A 19,216-nucleotide genomic window follows, 5' to 3' on the forward strand; every position below is an offset into this window, starting at 1 on the left:
AGCACCGCTGGGGTGGGGACCACAGCCCTGAGCTGAACTGCAGCTCCACAGCTAAGACTGTTCAGCTCCTTTACACATGGCTGATGTTCACGATTTTTAAAAAAATATTTTTCCCCACACACTCAATGGAGTCAAATTTCTACATTCCTTTTGGAACTGGGAAAGTCTGAGCCAAACTCCAGGTAAAATTTCAGCTTGATGCAGTGATGCTTACCTGAATTATAACATATTTACAAAATCAGGAAGCATTTCAGCTTCCCTAATAATGACCAGCACTTTCCTGTACAATAGGCTTATCTCTCTTAGGATTTGATTTCCTGACAAGATGGCCATGAGAACAAGCCAGGCATCAGATAAACTCTCTGCACCAAGTTGCCTCAGTTGTAAGTTTTTTGATAAAGAAGCCACTTACGTTGCACTCAGTCCTGAGGGACTTAAGAGCCTTTGTGTTATAAATACACACAGTACATTGTCATTTACAAGTAAAGAAATATTATCAAATCTCATTTAGAATACAGATGCATAAGTTAGTAGAGTGAGCTTGATTCTGGTAGGTGTTTATACTAATCAGAATTCTGCAAAGCAGTCCAGCATTTTTTTAAACTATAAGATGCCCTAATGATTTGAATAAAATCACTCCTTTAATCAGCTTTACAGTACTAGTCTTATTGTATATATACCATGTCTCAAATCAAGACTATAATATTTTAGTTTACTTTATGAATGTTGCTGATGTAAAACAATGTAATTCCTAATTACACAACTACTCAACTCATGCATTGGAAGATGAGAATAACCTTTACTTTGATTCTATATGCAGATAGACCTATTACCTTTGAGGCATCTGCTGTGCAGCTGAGTTAGGAGCAGAGTAAATTCCATTTCTTTCCATCTTTTTCCAATCACAGAAGTTAATGCCTATAAAAAATGTAAAAGGTTGACTGTCTTTTTATGGGAATGGTGAATTAGTGGCATGGTGATTACACATTGCCATGCTTTAGGAGAAGAGGGCATACAAGGATGACTCAGTTTTACAGTAATGTTGTTACAGATAGCTTCTGCTGCTGTCTGGTGGGTGTTCAGCTTCTTCATTATAATTCTTTTTAGATGTTTTATACATTATAATTTTGTATTTGTGTAATTTTTTATTTTTCTTATATACAGGAAAGTTTCAGCTTACACAACTCTTCCTGCATTTTACTCTTAATGCAAAGAACCTCTCACTTTTTATGCAAGTATATTTAAATTTCACTTAGCATTTTTCATATTTTTCCTGAGTTATTTTAATAAAACTGGCAAAATACTACAGCAAAGTAGATAATGTAAACAACAAAGCTCACTTTAGATTTTTTGTTTGCAGGTTTTTTTGTTTCAGACAGAATGATAATGCTATGCTAACAAGTTCTTATTTTTTTAGTTTTGCCTCTACAACTTGTAACTATATGTAATATTTCATCCACTCCCAAGAGAAAGTGTGTCCGTGTTCTCCTAAGCTTACAAAGATGTTTGAAATGGTTTGAAATCAGTTTTTGAAGATCCATGATCACATCATATTATTGGATTATAAAAGAAGACAGTAAATTTGCTCCATAAACAAACAAAAGTGGGTGCTTTTTCACATTGGCTACATTATTTACATAATTCTGTTTCAGTCATTTAACAAGCTTATTGTGTTTTTGAAGGCACTGTTACATTTCAAAGCAGCTGGAGTATTTATTTGGCAGCTTTTATTCAAGTGAGCCTGAAGCACCTATTGTCAAATGTAACAGATGAAGTAAAGTCAGGATGGTTTAACTTCTGCTATATTTCGTCTAAAAATTATTGTTGTTCTGATTTAGCTTGTGTACTCTTCTAGTTTTTCAATAATACCACTATCTTTTTTTTACTTAGGATTCTCATACCAGACCTACAGCAAGCAATAGAAAATCAAACTGGAGGGAGGTCCCATAGGAATCGAAGGTCTCTCTCTGGGTATAACTACGAAGTGTACCACTCCCTGGAAGAGGTGCATTAAAATTAATATTGTTCCTCTTATCTACTATAATGTTGTATTTAGTAAGGCTAAGGTTTCATTTTCTCTACAAGTTCTTGCTACCTGTCCATCTTCAGGAGTGTTTCCTCTTTAAAAATAGGCACTTCCTTGAAAAAAAAAGTATTTAATATTTGTATTCAAGGCTTATCTTTACATGTAACTATCTTTCAGAGCATCTGAGTTTTGTTTTGAAAGTAGGTCTTTTACTCTAGTTGAATAAGAGATTTCAGTGAGTGATTGGTCACACTAAGTCATTTAATGAAGCAATACAAGTAAATGCTTAAGTATTTGCACAGGAGGTACAAACATGTAAAAACAGATGCATACTCATTTCTGAGGAATACTATCCTGGATGATGGCTGGGTAAATAATTCCTGTTGATTTTAGTGTGCTCATGTATACAGTTTTAGTCTTCACCAAAACAAAGTCACTAGGCTGAGCATGGAGAGTCCTGCATCATAAGATCTGGTGCCCACAAAACAAATACTGCAGGTAGCACTGAGTCCTGCATGTCAATCTGTTTGCCATTGTGTTCTGGCAGGCAGAAACATGGACCTTCTTTCTTCATTCCATTGATATTTAGTGGCAATGGTGGATTAGCCGGATCCCCATATTTTTGATGGACAGCTCATGCATTCCAGTAATACCCAACAATGAAATAGGAAAAAAAAATCCCACGTGAAGGCTGCATCCAGCCTCTGGCTATAGAGCTATGAGTGCCAAATAAAGGTTAAAGTGTGAAAACAAATCAAACAAACAAGATTAAAAAAAAAAAAAAACTATAGGAAAATCAAAAAATAGAGAGAGGACTGAGAGCTGAGCCAAATAAATGCATTGCAGTTTCTTTCCATGAAATATGAAGATTGAAGCAATGGTTTTATTTTTGCATTTGCAGATTGAGGACTGGATGCATTATCTGAATAGAACTTATTCAGATCTTGTTCAAATGTTTTCTGTTGGAAAATCCTATGAAGGGAGACCACTGTATGTACTCAAGGTAAAGATAAAATCGTCATTAATGAGACTAAAATCTGGAATCGGGGATGGACACTGTTATTTATGTTACAGCATGTACACCAGAGACACAGCTTAACAGTGTTTCCTAAGGATGAGTTGCTAAAATCTAAGTATCTCTCTGAATGTCATCTTTAATGAAAAAAAGAGGGGGAAAGCTGCAAAACTAATAGCCAAATCCTATTTACCTGGATTGCATATGGATGGAGAAAGATAACAGGACAAGTTCAATTAGGAGGATTTGGATTTAAGTGGATTGGAAAGCTTTTTGTTTATAGACAACTAGGAGAGCAGTTATGTTGGAGAGAGATCCCAGAGGACTGTGGAGCCCTTCTCAGCATGTGCCACAAATGCTGCTTCTTTACCTACTGACAAAATTTCAGGGCTGTGTGCTCTCAATATGATTAGGACCACAAATTAGAGAGTGTCAGCAAGATGCAAAAGATCTTACTTTCAATGTATTTTCCTTTCATCTCCTTCTGAAGAGTTCTGAAAATTTGATTCACTATCATGCAATTCATGTAATGTCATTGTTCCTCACCCTACTCAATATGATAATCATTCCTCATAAAAGAGGACTTTACAGATCTCACTTCTGCTACAGATTTTTCCCATAGGTCGACCTCATTATTGTGGCATACCTGCCTAACATTATCTTGGCTATACCTTTTAAAACAGTAAATTTGTGTTCCTTTATATGAGGAAATTCAAAATGGTTTAGGCTCTCTCATATTCTATTATTTTCTCATGACTGTGTTTTCACTCATGTGATGCAATCTCTTGGTATTTTGTGAATATTCACATTTCAAGTTAGGTAAAAGATCACGGCCCTACAAGAAGGCTGTCTGGATAGACTGTGGGATTCATGCAAGAGAGTGGATTGGCCCAGCCTTTTGCCAGTGGTTCGTGAAAGAAGTAAGTGTTTAAAATTTAGAGTCATACAGTTCTTTCTGTTAAGCAAACTTTTCATTTTTGCTGTAGCAGATGTAACACACTACTAATATGGAAAGTAACTAGCTATTATACCTCTCTTTTTAAAATTATTTGTGGAACACTTAAGGACTTAATAAACAAAGCTGTTAGTGACAGCCAGACATAGCTAGCTAGGTACAGGACAAAAATATGCCAGACATATACTGGCAGAGATGTGAAGATTTTATTCCAAGACCCAAAAGTGTGAAGATTTTCAGTAATTTTGGTAATTTCCCAGGTAAATCAGTGCCAGTGTGTACTGCTTCAGATCAGTTCAGCAGTATCTTTGTTTTAAGGACTTAGTTTAAAAGAGACATTTCTCTTCTGTGTAATTCCATAGGAATAGAAAGCTAAAGTCACAGAATCACTAAATAAAATCACAGAATTGTTTAGGTTTGAAAAGACCTTAAAGATCATCAAGTCCAGCTGTTAACCTAACACTGCCAAGTTCATCACTAAGCTGTCACCCCAAGTGCCACATCTTTTAAATACCTCCAGGGATGGTGACAAGCATTTCACTGGACAGCCTGTTCCAATATTTAACAACCCTGTCGGTATCCAAGCATCCAACCCAGTATCCAAGCCTCTCCTGGATCTACTTAAGGCCACTTCCTCTTGTCCTATCACTTGTTACTTGAGATGAGAGGCTGGCTCCCACCTGGCTACAGCTCCTCTCAGGCAGTTGTAGAGAGCAATAAGGACCTTCCTGAGCCTCCTTTTCTCTAAAGACCTTCAGTTCCCTCAGCTGCTCCCCATCACATCAGTTCCAGACCTTCACCAGCTTCAATTCCCTTCTCTGGACTCACTCCATAACCTACCTCAATGTTTTTTTTGTAGTGAGGGGCCCAAAACTGAACATAGAATTCAAGGTGTGGCCTCACCACTGCTGAATACAGGGGTACAATCACTGCCCTAGTCTTGCTGGCCACGCTATTCCAGATACAGGCCAGGTGTCATTGGCCTTCTTGGCCACCTGGGCACACACTGGCTCATGTTCAGCTGCTGTCAACGAGCACCCCCAGGTTTTTTTCCAATAGGCATCTTCCCAGTCACTCTTCCCTCAGCTGGTAGCACTGCATGGGGTCTCTGTGACTGAAGTACAGGATCTGGCACTTGGCTTTTCTGAACAGTTGGTCTCAATCTGTCAATTTATCTACCATACTTCCATGATGGCAACTGTCATAGTTTTCTGCTGTGCAGTGGCTTCCAGCTCCTGTTTGTTACCCATCCTGTGTGTTTTGGTGTAGAAGTGCTTCAGGTGGGCTACTGATCTGAATGCCCTCTGCAGGGAAGAAGCCCTAATTCCTGCATGACTGGTTTTAGGCACTTCTGTGGTTTCTAACACATGAATACCTTTCTGTCTTTGCTGCCACATGTATCTCCATCCCCACTGGGATGGCAGACTGAAGGGCCTAACTAGAACAACATCCCTCAAACATCCGTGTGGTGCCCCCAAGTTTATCAAGCCTGGTTTTATCCTCTTCCACCTTCAAATCCAGTTTAAAGCTCTTTCAGTGAGACCTCTTAACTTATGATCAAAGATTGTTTTTCCCCCTTTGAGACAAGTACACCCTATCTCACTGGGAAGCCTGCTGTTGTGTCAACCAACCCAGACACCAGTCTCAGAGCCAGGGATTGATCTGCTGGCTGTTCTTCTTCATAGATGAATTTCACCTGAAATGATGAATTTCATATTATCTGAAAAGCAAGTGATTCCAATGTTTCTTTGATTCTATCTTATTTGGTTTATTCTCCCTTTATTTTTGATGTCTAGTTTTTAGTCTCCATACTTACCCATTTGCAGGTTTCAAATGAGAGGTGAAATCAAATGGAATTGGAATTTTGCTTCTAAATTGTCTGGTTCTGTTTTGCCCAAGGCAGCACACAATATGCCATGGCCTCCTTGCCAGACGGAGCTCGGCAGGTCAGAGAAAGAATGTTATAGATAAGGAAGAATAAACAACCTTGAAAAGCTGATCCTATGCATTCAGACTCCTTCTTTGGCTGCATGGGCTAAGAAACAAGGACTTTTACAATCTTAGGGTCATTCTGACACCGCAGACCCTGAGATTCTCTGTAGACTTTATAGCACGATATAGACTGTGAGTGTGTATATAAAAACTTTCTGGTTGTTATTAGATCTTCAGAGAGCCTGATAAGGCTAATTCTCAAATTATGTAAAAACATTTTCCTGGATTCAAAGTAGTCTCCACAGAGCTCCTTCAGACTACAAGAATGTACCACCTTTGTCTGCCCATCCCTTCTCAGAGCAGTATTTCAATCCAGCATTAAATTAAAAAGCATCAGGAAGAGAATACATTATGCTAACAGTCTCCATCATCATATTAAAATCAACTGGCTAAGGAGGAGAGACAAGATTATTAGATTGCTTCGTTTAGGATATTACTTTTCTCATTGTATGAATTAGAAATTTTTAGGAAGAACTCTGGGAAACCTGAAGGTCTTTCTGTGCTTGAAACTCTGCAATTCTTTTTTTCTGGCAAACTCTTCCCTTAAGACCTCTGCAACCTGGCAGCCCAGTTTTCCATCCTCCCTGGTACTTACAGGCAGTTCTGAGAAAGGGCTGTCAGCTTGGAAACAGATTTTTCCTGGCACGTTTGTTGACTCTAAGGAATAGCACCACAAGCCCATTGATTTAAGGCAAGCAAGAAGTAGTGCTGGATTTACATGATGTTGGCTTCTTTTCTAACACCATACATGCGTTCCTTTACTCTGCAGGCAGCCTGAAATGTCTAAGCAAGCTTTCACTTCTCTGACACTTATTTTTATTGAAGTATATCCACGTTCCTGTGTACAAGAAGGCTTTTCAGGCAATTTAGCTTAGGAAGAAAACCCTCTATGCATGAATTTTACTTAACATTCAAGCCTCAGACCATGTGCCTCAAACTTTACCAAATAGCCCTATTCAGTTTGGGAACCCTCAGTATCTGGTTTGCACCTCTAGAAGTGGCAGTTTCTGCATGACAGTGGATTTGCTGGAAGCAATTGAAGAGCACCTCCAAAGAGTGGAGGTGCCACTGAGCAGCTGCTCATAGCTTTCTCCTGGGCATAGCAGCAGCTCCATGCTTTCTACAGAGAATCTGGAATTGTTCAGCTAAACTGGACCTGGCTCCCACCTACTTAGAAATGCAAAACAGACTAAAGTAGATCAGACTTGGGATGTCAGGAGGTAAGGCTAGAGCATGGAAAGGCAAGACGCTGCCTGCTGTGTAGACTTGTTCTGTATTTGGACAATTACAATCATTAGGGAAAAAGAAAATAATAACTAGAGGAAAAAATATAGAAAAGTTACATATTTAAAAGAGAAAGAGAATGCACAGGATATTACATGATAATATATTTCAAAGTACAAAAGCAGCCTACTCACATTTTGAAACAAATTAAAGGAGAGCAAATACTATGGTTTGGGGAGTTGTGGGTTTTGTTTGGTTTTCTGTGTGTTGTTTTGAGGGTTTTTTTTCCTTATAATCTACTCCAGAATGAGCTCTAGCCTTGGGTTTGTGTTCCATAGGTCTGATGTTAATAACAACATCACTGTTTGTTGCTGTGGAAGGCGCCCCTAAAAGTCTGTAGTCTCTTGGCTAAAGATAATCAGATGTTCTGTCAGGAGTAGCTGTACTGCTGGCCTCTGGCAAACCCGACCTCATTGTCATTGAATTTCAAGTCAAGAAAGGAGACACCCTGCACACAGGACCAGAGTTTTAGGTTCCTGCTAATGAGACTCAGAGAAGTGTCTGCACCTGTAGCAGTGAGGTTACAGTAGAATCCCACCCAATTTAAGCCTTACTCAGATGGAAAGAGATGGCAAAAGTGCTCTGAAAGTGGAAACATTACAAGATCTTTGGTGGAGAAGGGAAGCATGACAAACTGTAAAAGGAAACAGAACTGATTATATGTGGGCTACTTTGAAGGCAACCTTCAAATATAAATGAACCCAGAATTAGTGTCCAAAGCAAGAGATTTAGGAAAAAAAAAAAAAAAGAAGAAAGGTTTGTTAGCCTACAATTTTAAAAAGGGTAGATGGGATCTAATATGTTATTAAATATTATGAACTAAAATATACTCTGTTATGTAACTACTTTATGGAAAGCTATAAAAAAAGTAGAAAAGTCTACTTTTCTAAAGTAGACTTTAGAAAAAAAATCAAATATAACATGTATTTATCAACAATTAAAATAGCCCTCAAAGAAACAAAGATATAATAACTATAACTATTTTGCAAAAATACAATTACATATGTACATATGTTAAGTAAGAATATTTAGCTCCTATTCATTGAGAGAGGCGAAGTAGAATTCAGCTATCAAATTATCCTGACCTCAAATTTAGGATTTTACCATTTTTTAAAAAAATCTGAAATATGGTTCACAGGCTGCTATTCAAATTAAAATCAAAACTCGTTTCTGTTTCAGTTTTAGTGAAAGCAGATGAGGATTCCCATTACATCTGGTTTGACTTTCTTCCCTCTAATAAATGGTGCCATTTGATCCATTTCAATGATGTATAACCTTGAGATGTCTTTCATACAATATTTTCAGAAAACAGAGTAGTTGAGATGTGACTTTGAGTTGTGTTATTCTTTATTTGTGATGCAGGAATTTTTATTTCAATATTAGAAAATTCAAGAAATGCAATTAAAAATCTTCAAGAAGCATGCACTGGTTGTTCTTCTTGACAAAATGTCTTAAGACTCCAATGTCACCTGTAATGTCTATTACAATCAAATGCATCTCCCTAAAGGAGTTACCTCATCAGGGCCTCAAATGAAGGTGAAAATAGTCTCACACTTTGGAAATGCAGTGACCTTCACAACCTTCTTCTCCCATCCTCAACAATTATCACAATTATTTGAGTTCCCAAACTACTCAAGATTATGCATTTGGACTTCATCATGCTCCCAGGAAGCAAACATATAGCCCCAGAAAAAGAAATTAAAGGCTGAGGGCAGTTCTCAGAGGTATTTTGTTGTTTGTTGTTTTTTTTTTTTTTCATGATGACATTGGTATTGATTTATTCCAAAACCAGGCTAGAACTCATTTTTTCACTCTATAATAATGAGCCAAGAGAGACACACATACTGTCTAAGAAGCAAAGTGGCAACATCTGCCCCCACAATTCTCAGCTTGAGATTGATTTATGAGTCACCTCGTGGGATGCATATGGGATGCATACTGCCAATTAGCCAGCCATTAGGCTTGTGGACCAGGCCCCAGAGAGCAGTCTTTACCAGGAATTTTGCAGCATTCGAGACCTCAGATTCTTCCTCAAGAATGTTTATTAAGTGTTGAGTGCAGCCAGCTAAAGGAGCAGCACATAGCCAAAACTCAGTCAGGACAGCAGTGCACTCAGATGCAGGGCCAAGCAGGAGACACAGACAGTGTTAAAAAGGGTTGGCTCTTCTGCATTGCTCAGGCCATGTAGTCAGAAGTCAATAAAGCTATAAGTATTCTTACTTTAAGATCTGCTGAAAGCCAGTGTAGCACTTATTCTACAAAATTCCACAGTCCATGTCCTGATGGATAAAACATCTGCAATATCCTGCATCGACAGAGCAGCACTCAGTCATTCATTCCAGTGTTGAAGCCCACACTGTCAGGAAAATAGCTTCCCTTTCTGGATCATTGCTGGGTCTTGCTGAGCTCCATCAAAACCAGGAGTCCTTTAGGATTTAGAAAATTTCTTTCCCTGTGTTATCCGTTAACTATCAGAGCCTTGAAATACTGCCTAATTATCAAATTCAGATATCAGTTTTTTCACCCACTTCAGAAATAGTCTGATCTTGGGGGAGTGCAAGATAGTTATGTGAAGCAATACAATAATGTTTTCTAAAGATTATACACTTGATCTATCACTTGTCAGCCAACTAAAGTCTTTTGAACAGGTACAACTGAAATGCTATGTTCCCACATCCCAGGGTTTCAGACTAAGATTAATTCAAAGGATGCTCATTACACCTAAATTTAGTTATTTTTTTGAGACAGTGTGTTCCACCTGCTGTGATAGGCTTTCCATTTCCATTTTTTTGGAGTTCTCCAAGTGGAAATTTTGAACCATAGAGGAAAGAAAGCAAGGACCTGGTTTTCTCTTCATATAAATCAGACATTTGTGCCAGTTCGTTCCTGGGTACATGTATGCCACTGTTCCTCAAGTACCTTTGACTGATGGCCCTCAAAAATCTGAAGAGCTTTTGAAAAAAGATGAAATATTCCAAAGTGAATGAGAGGCATGCAAGGTCAAAACAAATATTGTACCTGTAGCTTTTTCCTTTTACCCTTCAGCTGGATGTTCTTTCTTTCCAAAGTCTGTTCCCTTCAGCTAAAGCTCTTTAGCTGATGTTAGCTTGAAATGAAATATTTGTTGCTCTTTATATAATTACATCTTCTTACTCTGTGGAATCTTCCTATCTGGGTTTTTCTCCAGTTGATCAATTTTTAGTTTACCCTTTGTTTAGGAGAATCAGAAGCTTCCCAGGGCTGTTTTATCCCCCTGCAGCCTCCTTCACAGGTGCCAATGGTGATGACACCACAAAAACTGGGTTTTTTCACCTTGCAGGACCAGTCATCTGGTGACAATCTCTCCCTGAATGTCTGCAGCTCTTTCAGTAAGCACAATACAATCCTTGGAGCTTCATTTTTATTGTTTACCAGATTCTAGTCTCCTCAGCTGTCTTTTTGACTGCCTAATTAAAAAATAAAAAGACTTATCTAATTGATCCCTATATATTCATTATCTGGAGGAAAAAAATCCATCTGTTTCATCCTGCTGTATCTATATTTGAAGCACTCAGCCTTACTTGTCTTTAGCTAATTCATGCTTCTCTGTCAGGAGCTTCTGCCTGAAACACTGTTTTTTCTCCATCAAGAGAGATCACCTCTTCCAGCCTCTTCACTCAGCACTTCATTCATCAGCCTTTCAGCAGCAAGAGGCACTGGTACCAATGCAGAATTTGTTTTATCCTCATGATTTTTTTTCCATCCTGCAAATGCAGTTCCTGCCTTTTGAAGTTCATGTGCAGTATTCACACCTACGTGTAGTAGTTTCTGCTTCTACTCAATGTCTCCCATTCCACAGCTGTTCCCTTTTTTTGGCAGCCATCCTATACACCACTTCTCTCTGAGTGTCTGCATCTCTCTAGCACATTCTTGCTACTGAAAATCTGCACCAATTCTGAGGGAAAGGGAACTAAAGTAGCAGTGTACACTGATCTGGGGTCTCAATTGTGGTGCTTTTGTTTTTTTTTTCTTTTTTTTTTTTCTTTTAATTGTTAAAATCTAAGTCAATGCCAAAACTATGCAGTGCAGTACCATGGTATCACCACAACGAGGCATGTGATGCATTGTTTAAAGGCAACTGTGGCAAAACATTTTTATGCTGTGAAGTATCTCTGTCTCTTTTGATCCATGGTGGAATTTCCCAGGTTTTATTCAACAATAAGGCAGTTTAGGGAAGGTTTTTTCCTTTACTGTAACAACTTCACAACAAAAATATTTATTTATTTATTTATTTATTTATTTATTTATTCCACTTTTCCAAAAGAAAGTACTGGGGTTTTTTTGTGCACTTTCAGCTACTCAGCTGCATCTTTCTGCCTATCCACAACCTTAAGAAAGCAAAAAGTGCTTTAATTTTGCTTGCAGCTATTAATTTTTGTCAGTGTAAGTAGATCTTGTTAAAAGAAAAGTAACACTGCAGTTGTGTTATGCCTGCAATAGGAATTCCTCAATGACACTTGCTCCTGTAAATCCCTATTGAAGTATTCATCCCTAGGACATTCAGATTCTACCCCCTGAAGGCTTTTAGGCTGTTGGATATGTTCTTCAAGACATGAAAAGAATTCACATTGTTGTTCCAACACATTAGTTGCCCTAAGGAAGAAATTCTGCTCTGTATTTTAGCAGTCCACTCCTGTATGATGGTACTGAGTAATTAGGGCCTCAGTAAAACTGCTGATATGCAGAAACACTACTGAGCATGAAATAGGACTGTGAAATAAAATTCCATATGGTGGACAATTTATTTGTTCCAGAAATGGAATTACAAGCAATTGTTTGTTGTCTTAAGTATTTAATTGTGTCTCAAAAATTTAATTAAACCTTGTATTCAAGTGAGTTCTCTTGAGTTTACCTCAATATGTACTACCATGGAGCAACACAATTAAGATGTAAAATTCAATAATTACATTTTTCAGAGGCCTATATCTTGGTGGGCACTAATTTAATACAATCACTAGTAAAGAAATTGGTGTTGCTCCTTTCAAAGCATTCACAGTGCTCCAGAATAACTCAGACCTTTTTTCCCCAGATTGGCAGTCCTTTATTGTTTGGCATCTAAGATGTTTTTCTTCTTTCCTTTTGTACCATCTCTCTGAGTGGAACCAAGAGGTTGTCTCTCCATAGACTAAGGTCTATGTAATTATGCATCTTCTTTCCCACAAGATCCTGCCCTTGCTTGAGTGGTCCCAGCCTTGCACAGGATTCCTGGAATGGCTGTTTGTTTTTCTAATATGTCAATTCCATCATCATCCCATCCCACCATCTCTTCTGCTTCAGCATCTTTTCCATTTGCATCCTTAAAGAGCTACACAGTCAAGTCTTTGGAATTCTGCAGATCCTTCTTGCCAGACTCTTTTTATGGGTGTTGAGGAGTAGTTGCAGCACACTCCTCTTTCTAAGTTGTTTCTGGGTTCCTTCTGTGCTAAATGCCTTTAAAGAGGAAGGAAGATTTTGTTTTGTACTAAACAAAAAAGATAAATCAGACACGGTTTAAGCTTCATCCTTGAAAATCTGACCCTTTGTTTTAAGCCATTTGTTTTTAAATACTTGGCTGTATCTTAGTCTTAATAATGGGCTTACTACTCTGCTTGTGATTTGAATGCCAAAGCAGGACAGTAGCAGTAAAAGGGAAACCAGAGATAAAAAGCTGTACTGTTTCCAAGAGCAGAGACAGAGCTAATTACTAACTTGCCAAACTGATAAGTTGGCAATGAAGGCCTGAATGGCAGATCATGGTGTCAGTCCGCTAAAGTGTAACACATGCAGATAAAAGTAAAATATTGTGTATTACTGTCAGAAAAGATGTTTTAACTGATATCTTAATAATGGCACGGAAGAGTTAATCCTTTTTTGCCAGAAGCAGTTTTGTGCAATTTCTGGCAGAGCAGTAAATGGAGTCAGTTCTTTGGGCTAAAATAGTAACTGTTAATTCAGTATGATTGTTTAATTCAAAAATCAGAAAGAGCAAAAGCTGATTGTTACCTTAAATTTAATAATAATTAATTATGATCTAGCAAATACTTATTAAGCTCAATTGCGATTTCAGAGTTTCTCCCAACCGTATCTCCTTGCTTTGTCCTTCTTACTCAATCCCCTGATTTTATAAAAAGCCAAACTGCATCCTAAATCCATTTTACACTCTTGCCTTTATTGCCTTGGCAGTTTACAGTATAGCTCTTTTGTTTACTTCATCCCCTAAATTAAATTTCCTGTGGACCGTATCCTCAGCCAGCCTAAGCCGGCGTAGCTCTATCAGCAGCCATCACTCAGCTGATGCTGATGCAGATGCTCGAGCCCCGTCCTATTAATCACTGGTGCTTTCCCCACCCCCGGCAGATTGCCTGCACGGTGTTGGCAGCGTTCCTCCATCATCTGTTCGCTCACTAAGAACACGATTCAGCGTTCATTGGGCTGGGCTGGCTCTCTGCACATTCGGCAGCAAAGCTGCTATTGATCGCATGATGGGGAAGCAGAATCAGCCCATATTCTGAGAGCTCTCTGCAAACTACGATGCAGTTAATTCACTGATGGTTTCTATTCGCCTTGCTCATGTCACAGCAGAGAGAAAACATTTCAGCGCTGCCGGGCCGCGTAGGGGAGGTGGTTCCCATGACCAGTGTTGGGAGGACGGGGCTCGATCATCTGGATCAAGTTGTGAGCTTTGCTCCAGCAAGGACACACCTTGGTAACTGTAAGGCTCATTGCCAAAGATTATACTGTCAAATTACACATGTCAAATAAAAATACCAGATAAAAGCAGTACAAAAGACGAAGTATTTTCAGCAGAAAAAGTGAATATGGTCTCACACTATCTGCTTGCTTTCAAAGAAGAAAGCCACTCTAGATCCACTATATTTTTAATGAAATACTACTCTAAGAGGGTAACAAAGTTATTTAAAAAACCCATATATTCTTTAAAGAACAGAATTGAATGAGGTATGTGGCTCTAAACCAACATTAAGATTTGCAATTTTGAGGCTTATTACTGGGGACTATAATGCTTTCCAAAGTCTCTTCCAGTATTTTGTCAATGACAAAAGGCATTAAAATAACATAGAGTCACTATGAAACTTGGCATTTTGCTGCCTATATTTTGTTTAGGTTTTTAAATGGTGGTGCTTTCACCTAGCAAGGAAAATATATTCTTTACAGGATTTAAAACATATTGTATATTAAAAAGTCTTAATACAAATATTTTAATTATGCCACTTTTTTGCAAATTTTGAAAGGTTCTAAAAAATATGAAAAATTCATTCATGCAATTTTAAGCAGTGTATTACCTTACATTAATTAATTATCTGTAGTTATTTTAAGGAGATTATTTAAAAAGTGTTTTAAAGAGTTTAGTCTTACAGCATTGCAGTTTAAAACATAGTATATAGCCCAGTGTAACAAAATGCACAATTACCAATGTAACTGGCAGCAAAAGAATGGCATAAAAAATACATCTGCAAACACATATGCTTATTTCATTGTCACTGGTATGAAAGTACCCACCATGGGTACACAACCTGAGCTTAATTTGTTAATACTGTCTAAAAATAGAAAAGCAGTGAAAAATCAAGGAAGTGGTGTGTGGTGCTTTATTACCACCTCAGCTAAACTACTTCTTCCTACTACTGCTTCTGAAATAAGCAAGATAAAAATGTTCATTTTCTTTAACTCACATTTTGGAGCATGGGTTGGTTCTGTTTCCAGCTGTAAGAACAGTTTTACTAGTTTAACATCCATACTTGTCACATAGACTCTTAATCCTGTACAGATTTAAGTGCAGGGCCAGCCTAATGCACACAGTAACCCTGTTTACTTCAGTATGTATCATCTGCATGTGGAATCACAATAACACACAGTCCTTATTTTCATGGTCATTGATTTTGAGTAACCGTTGATTTGAGAAATCAATGTTTTGACAAAACTAATTTTTTTGCAGTTCCCTAAACGCCTTTATTTTTTAATCCAAATATATTTGAAAACTTGGCTTTTTAATACAAGTAAATCAAATTTAAATGTAAGACCAGCTATTAATTTTTGGGGAATTTCTGGCAAATGGACCAGAGAACCCATGACCTCCTCGCTGGCTGGCGCTTTCTCCTGGGCAGTCCATCAAGATTCCCCTCAAAAGCACACTATCATTCTCTTCTCCCCTCTGAACACCTCTTTCAGGATCGCATCCTAAGGTGCGAGTGCCACACCACCCTGTCCCATTTCATTCTGTGCTTTGCCTTGCCTTCCATTTCTCACTGTCCCCTCCTCTTGCCTGGCTGGAGCAGAGGAGCTCAGTGTGGGGTGGCACTGGGTGACTTGGCTTTTCACAAGGATTATGTGCTGCTTTGGATCTGACAGTGAGGCTGAAGGACTTGCACGTGCAGAGCACTTCAGGAGGTTGAGATGAAGGTGGGTAAGGAGAAAGTGCTGCACAACAGAGGGGAGGTTAATGAACCACATAGAAAAAGTATTTAGAAGTCCCGCTAATCCCCTCAGTAAAGAAAAAATATGTCATACTCCTCCATGAGTAAATTTCAGCCCCAGACATGTCCAAATGTATGGTTATTTCTTACAGATATTCCACACAAAGCATTCATCAGTTCCCATGGCAGCTTCAGTAATTCAAACAGCTGCATCGTCAAGAGCCCTGAATTATTGAATTCCTGTACTTCACACTGCTCCCAAGCATTTGTCAATTGAAAAACATTTAGCTTAGTTTATTTCAGAGCAAATGTTTCCCTTTGCTCCCCAAACACATGCTACTCTTCAGATCTGAAGGGCCAGAAATACTGCAGAGCAGAAGGCTGTAATCACAGTAGCAGGAGGAGAGCAGCCAGGCTCAGGCATCCCTCTGAACCCAGCATCAGTTTGATATGCCTTCCACCTGCCACATGAAGCACTGGATTCCTTATAAAATCAAGACTTAAATTTTGAAGGATGTTAATTTGATGCCCAGCTATGTCAAGGGACAGTATTTGCAAGAGAATGTGGAGTATAAGCTTCCTGGAACTGGTAAAGGAGCATCTGGGGCACTAGCAAATAGAACTTTTGAGGAGCCTCTGGTTTTGCTGCATTTTTCTAAGATGCAGAATGGATAAAAACCAAAAAACTTTCCCTATCTAGACTTCTTTTACTAACCTATATACACTAAAGGTTCTCCAAAAATAGAGAGGTGTCTAAATTGTAAAGGAATAAACTGCCTGTCTTGATAATTGAATACAAACAAAAGCTGTGTTATTAATGTGAGCCTTAAATGCTACAAGACCTTATAAAATCACCTAGAGGAAACATCAGGGTTCCACTGTCTTGCAGGAACTAAACTCATTTCTTCAGTTAAGAATCTATTCCACTGACTTTTAGCACTTACTTCAAGAAAAACTTTGCATGTATTTTCTTCTCTGTAAAATGAGTTGTATTTTCTTGAGTATTGAAAGCAACTGAGAAGCAGAGAGACTAAAGCCTTTAGAACACATCTTCACACACTGTCTTAATCACGTTTACAGTAAGATGTCAGCATTTCAGGCACAGCTAGAAGGATGTCTGCTGCCATGAGAGCAGACCTCTGTACTGCCAAATGCCTCATGACTGTCATAGGCCATCACAACACTTAATTAGGAAATTATTTTTATTATGGAAATTATTTTATTTGGCTTTTCTGCTTTAGGCTCTTCAGACATACCAGACTGATCCTGACATGAGAAAGATGCTAACTCAGCTGTATTTCTATATCATGCCTGTATTTAATGTGGATGGATATCATTTCAGCTGGACAAATGTAAGTAATGGCAGTAGTATTATTCAAAAAAATATTCAGACAATAAAGATCAAATGGTTATTACATTATTCAAAGGTGACTCTGCAAAAATCTCGTCCATCACTTTGTGCCTTGGAATTAAATTATTCCACTTAAAACAGAATACTGAATATGTTTACCAGGGTTGATTAGTTATGTGTACAAATAGATTTTTGCCAAACTAGAGTAATATTACTTTTTAAATATTTTGTAATTTTTGCTAGGATCGATTTTGGAGAAAAACAAGATCAAAGAACATGAGGTTTCACTGTCATGGTGTTGATGCTAATCGCAACTGGAAAGTGAAATGGTGTGGTAAGTATGGAGATACTTTGGTATTCCAGTTCAGATTACCCTGTATTTAATTATCCAACAGAGGTAATTATCCAAGTAGGTTAGATCACATCTGTTGTGAAGTGTTCTCTTTGCTGTAGTTGAAGTTGAAGATTTTTTTTCCCATAAAGCCATAAGCCAAGGCTCAAATCTTCCTACTAACTTCTAAAAAAATAGAAGTTCTCAACCTTGGAAAAACAGACCTTATCATAAGTAAAAACTTGTCATGGAAAATGTGGCAAAGTTTTTTAAATCACACATACAGCTATTCTGCATTTTGGCAATCATATAAATAATTTGAAGCATAACACTGAGAATCAACCATGACTTTTCAAGATTTACCTAAGTGAAGAATCAAGAAACATTTCAAGCTTCATTTTATTCAATTTGAAATTTCTCTGAAATTATTCTAGCTTTGGAAATGTCAAACTTACTTTCCTGGCCTCAGTGTTATTAAGGCCATTATTATCAGTGAGTTAATAAAGAAAGAAAGTGCTTCTAAATGCATGGAGATACAGTTTTAAACTCCCAGCACTTCTGTAAATACTTCATAAAAATTGGCCTGAATTGTGCATAGAGAATGCAGCGGTAATGAAGTAACTGCCAGAAGATTTGGAATGGATACACCAAGAAAAACGGGTATTTTCTTAAATCTTACCTGAAGATAATTCACACAGGGCTAAGCAGCCCCTAAAGGTTCTAGAGTAAGGAAGTAAGAACACTTAAATACAGCAATATATACCTGCTGACCTGCTTTCCCATTGCAAGGAACTTCCTTCAGCTCTCTGTGCAGCTGTTGTCTCAGCCAGCATTAGTCCAACTTCCTTATTTACATTACAGACTTATAAAGACAAGAATTTGTGTTTGTGTAGTGCAAGGGCTCTGCCTTCACCCATCCCTCTTCCACTGGAAGTCTCTAGATATTTCCACAAAACTCTGATTGTGTGCAGTAGGGGTGAGCACTGTACAGTCTGGCTTGAAACAGCTGGATTCTTTAAGTAGGGCTTTGAGAATTGTAAGGATAAAAGTGAATGTGGACAGATGCATACATTCAATCCAGTATGGACCTGTGAAATTTGCTTCAAATTGTTTTCAACTCTACCCACTCTAAGGAGAGGACTGAGACAGAAGCATTTACAGAAAGCCTGTGTTAGTTGAGAAATCTTTACAGAAGACAGGCCCAGGGCTGCTATGACAATCTTTAAGGCAATTTTATGCTGCAAAAATAATGTAAAAATGAACCAGTCCTGCATCACTATTACAACTGTTTAAGTGTGTAAGCCACAACTGCAGGTATTTTTTGCAGATTTTTTTTTTTTTTTTTTTTTTACTGTTCAGAAAATAGCCATTGGCATAACTGGAATGATCAGTACTCTTATAGTGTGTTGAGAGATGTATGTTAGGTACCTATCAGTGCAAAATTAATACTCAGTGCATATTCTTTCCAATTCTAATTGATTTTTCTTTGGTTCCTGCTCCCTAGCCACTGTGTTAAAACACATTTTTTATTCAGTCCTAAAAATGTTTGCTTAGTTTTCATTCAAAAAACTATTTTTTCTAGGCTTAGTGAAACTGTAACAATACTCACATGTGTTTGTGTTTTAATCCCCTACTTGTTGCATTTCTCCCCTGCACTGACATGAAAGACAGGTTCCCACCCCAAGTTTAAAAAATAAAAATTCTTTCAAGTCTGCTTCTCATCCCAAAAAGCACATGCTCAGCTTCCTGCTTTGGACCCCAAAGTCTGCCTGATTGTCTATTTTAATGGAGAATAAAAAGATCTTTCATGAACTG

General features: G+C 38.0%; 1 protein-coding gene across 1 annotated transcript in view; it reads left to right on the plus strand.

Annotated features, from left to right (window-relative positions):
* The window catches only part of CPA6 (carboxypeptidase A6), a 79,305-nt gene that overhangs the window by 50,408 nt on the left and 9,681 nt on the right, over positions 1–19,216 (plus strand). The window contains exons 4-8 of the mRNA XM_031503736.2: positions 1,891–2,005; positions 2,928–3,029; positions 3,857–3,961; positions 16,961–17,071; positions 17,314–17,404. Of these exons, the coding sequence (XP_031359596.2) occupies positions 1,891–2,005; positions 2,928–3,029; positions 3,857–3,961; positions 16,961–17,071; positions 17,314–17,404 (524 nt within the window). The remainder of the gene's footprint in view (positions 1–1,890; positions 2,006–2,927; positions 3,030–3,856; positions 3,962–16,960; positions 17,072–17,313; positions 17,405–19,216) is intronic.

The sequence above is a fragment of the Lonchura striata genome, chromosome 1, assembly GCF_046129695.1.
Source record: "Lonchura striata isolate bLonStr1 chromosome 1, bLonStr1.mat, whole genome shotgun sequence".
Classification (NCBI taxonomy): domain Eukaryota; kingdom Metazoa; phylum Chordata; class Aves; order Passeriformes; family Estrildidae; genus Lonchura; species Lonchura striata.